Source organism: Palaemon carinicauda, chromosome 37 (assembly GCF_036898095.1).
Source record: "Palaemon carinicauda isolate YSFRI2023 chromosome 37, ASM3689809v2, whole genome shotgun sequence".
In the NCBI taxonomy this organism is placed as follows: Eukaryota; Metazoa; Arthropoda; class Malacostraca; order Decapoda; family Palaemonidae; genus Palaemon; species Palaemon carinicauda.
In genome coordinates this window covers 37907662-37910161 of record NC_090761.1, presented here as the reverse complement: position 1 = coordinate 37910161, position 2500 = coordinate 37907662, and the positions used below count along the sequence as shown (strand labels likewise).

The following is a 2500-nucleotide window of genomic DNA, read 5'->3' as shown; positions in this document are numbered from 1 at the left end:
AATTCAGCCACCCGTTGAGATACTACCCGCTAGAGAGTTATGGTGTCTTTTGACTGGCCAGACAGTACTACATTGGATCCTCCTCTCTGGTTACGGTTCATTTTCCCTTTACCTACATACACACTGAATAGTCTGGCATATTCTTTATATATTCTCCTCTATTCTCATACACCTGACAACACAGATTACCAAACAATTCTTCATCACCCAAGGGGTTACTGCACTGTAATTGTTCAGTGCCACTTTCCTCTTGGTAAGGGTAGAAGAGACTCTTTAGCTATGGTAAGCAGCTCTTCTAGGAGAAGGACACTCCAAAATCAAACCACTGTTCTAGTCTTGGGTAGTGCCATAGCCTCTGTACCATGGCCTTTCACTGTCTTGGGTTAGAGTTCTCTTGCTTGAGGGTACACTCGAGCACACTCTCCTATCTTATTTCTCTTCCTCTTGTTTTGTTAAAGTTTTTATAGTTTATATAGGAGATATTTATTGTTGTTACTCTTCTTAGAATATTTTATTTTCCTTTTTTCCTTTCCGCACTGAGCTATTTTCCCTGTTGGAGCCCCTGGGCTTATAGCATACTGCTTTTCCAACTAGGGTTGTAGCTTAGTAAGTAATAATAATAATAATAATAATAATAATAATAATAATAATAATAATAATAATAATAATAATAATAATAATAATATGTACTTTATATCCTAGAATAATAGATTGTCATATACACTGATAGAATGGTTGTCTGAGTCTTCTAGATAAAGGATATAATTGTCCTCTTGGTTATTACGAGAGAGAGAGAGAGAGAGAGAGAGAGAGAGAGAGAGAGAGAGAGAGAGAGAGAGAGAGAGAGAGAGATTATTTTCTAATCAATCGATATAAAGTTATTAGTTTGAACTTTTGACATAAATTGGGGAGAAACCTTAATGAATAATTTGGTTGGCTGGTTATGATATGGAAAAATTAACATTAAAAAAGAAAATATCTTTGTAAATGAGACAAATTCCTAATCTGTAGATATTCCCCAGAGGTGCCACCGAGTTGGCGCGAACCGTGTCTCACATTAATGACATTTGACTTATTTTTATTCTGTGATTTCTTGTTTGTCGTTTTTTTTCCGTATTTTGTAGAAAATAAATTTCTGCTTAAGTACAATAATACGAATGTAAGTTAATTACCCTTTCGATTCGCCTTGTAGACTTGTAGTAAATGTTTATCACTTATGTTGATATACGTAGGCCTAAGTAGTGCACATGCTGAAAATCTCAAATCAATCTAATATACCTTGCATTTAAATTATTTTCTAAAACTATAAATGATATTTCCTACTTTTATGTAAAAATCACATATGAAATGTAAGTCAGCGTAGAATATAGAGTTAAAACTGATAGTTCAATTTCCGCGCCAAATCGAAAAGAGGAACCATCATTTCAGTTGACTCAGACAGTAACTGTAAGACTCAGTCTGTCAGTCATTTGGATGTATCGGTTTAAGCAAACGTGAACGCGAACACGTACATCTTTAAAGTCACGTTTTATTGCTTCCCGTGTGAATTCGAATATCAGATACATTGTATTGACTGTTGAATCTACATGTGACATATAGAAAGTTTTGTGCTAACGTATTATCCATTTACTAATCAGACAAAAACTACCATGATACCAAATATCAACAAGATTCTCGTAGTGACAAGTCAACAGGCTAATGAAATTTCGTGTGATACGAAGTCGAACGTGCAGAGCAGCCCTTACATGTGGTACAAGCATTAAGCAACTATAATGAAATTGTATTAACCCTCTCCGAAAGGTTCACTTGGAAGCTCATAAGATAGCTATTTGAGGTACGAAGTACTAAGGTAAAAGGGCATTAATGTGTAGTAAGCATGAGGAGTGTATGGTGTTTTTAAACCACCAAGATACCTCATATCACAAAACTTTTGATAATTTGACAACTCACAGGATGAGAAAATGTAAATGTTTGAAGCCTTTAGTGTTAATATATTTATTACAAATTGTTTTAGTCTTCCAGTTAAGATCAAATTAAGTAAATCAATGGCAATTTAAAGTGAGTCTTAGCTTGTATTGTATTTATGAATATTACCCACATCGAATACGGCCCAGGTACTAGGACCTGGGAACTACTCAGCGCCAGTGTGCAACTGGGAAAAAAAAAACAATAGTTGCAATATAAAGTAAGAATTATGAAGAGGTTGGACAGCAAGACAGAAGAGACGAAACGGGAACAGAGGTTAGTGGAAGATGTGCAGCTAGAGGCGGCAAATGACAGAACTACTTGTTACTACCATCCTTCGAGATGAGGTGAGTAGGCCTATCATTTTATCTGATGGTATCCTCATTTTATACTTATAGGAATTATTTGACATTGTATGAGATAACCATTTTATAGTTAGACTCATAACATTCGTAAAGTGATGATACTGATAAACAATTGTCAACAAAGTTTTAATGATATTCGAATGTGTTGTGTTCGACTACATTATTGTATG

General features: G+C 34.9%; 1 protein-coding gene and 1 pseudogene across 1 annotated transcript in view; one reads left to right on the top strand and one right to left on the bottom strand.

The window, feature by feature from the left end:
* The window catches only part of LOC137629073 (doublesex- and mab-3-related transcription factor 3-like), a 74558-nt pseudogene that overhangs the window by 54126 nt on the left and 17932 nt on the right, over window positions 1-2500 (bottom strand).
* The window catches only part of LOC137629285 (uncharacterized), a 103606-nt gene continuing 103292 nt past the window's right edge, over window positions 2187-2500 (top strand). Inside the window, exon 1 of the mRNA XM_068360546.1 lies at window positions 2187-2312. Coding sequence (XP_068216647.1) covers window positions 2274-2312 — 39 coding nt within the window. The 5' untranslated portion in view covers window positions 2187-2273. The remainder of the gene's footprint in view (window positions 2313-2500) is intronic.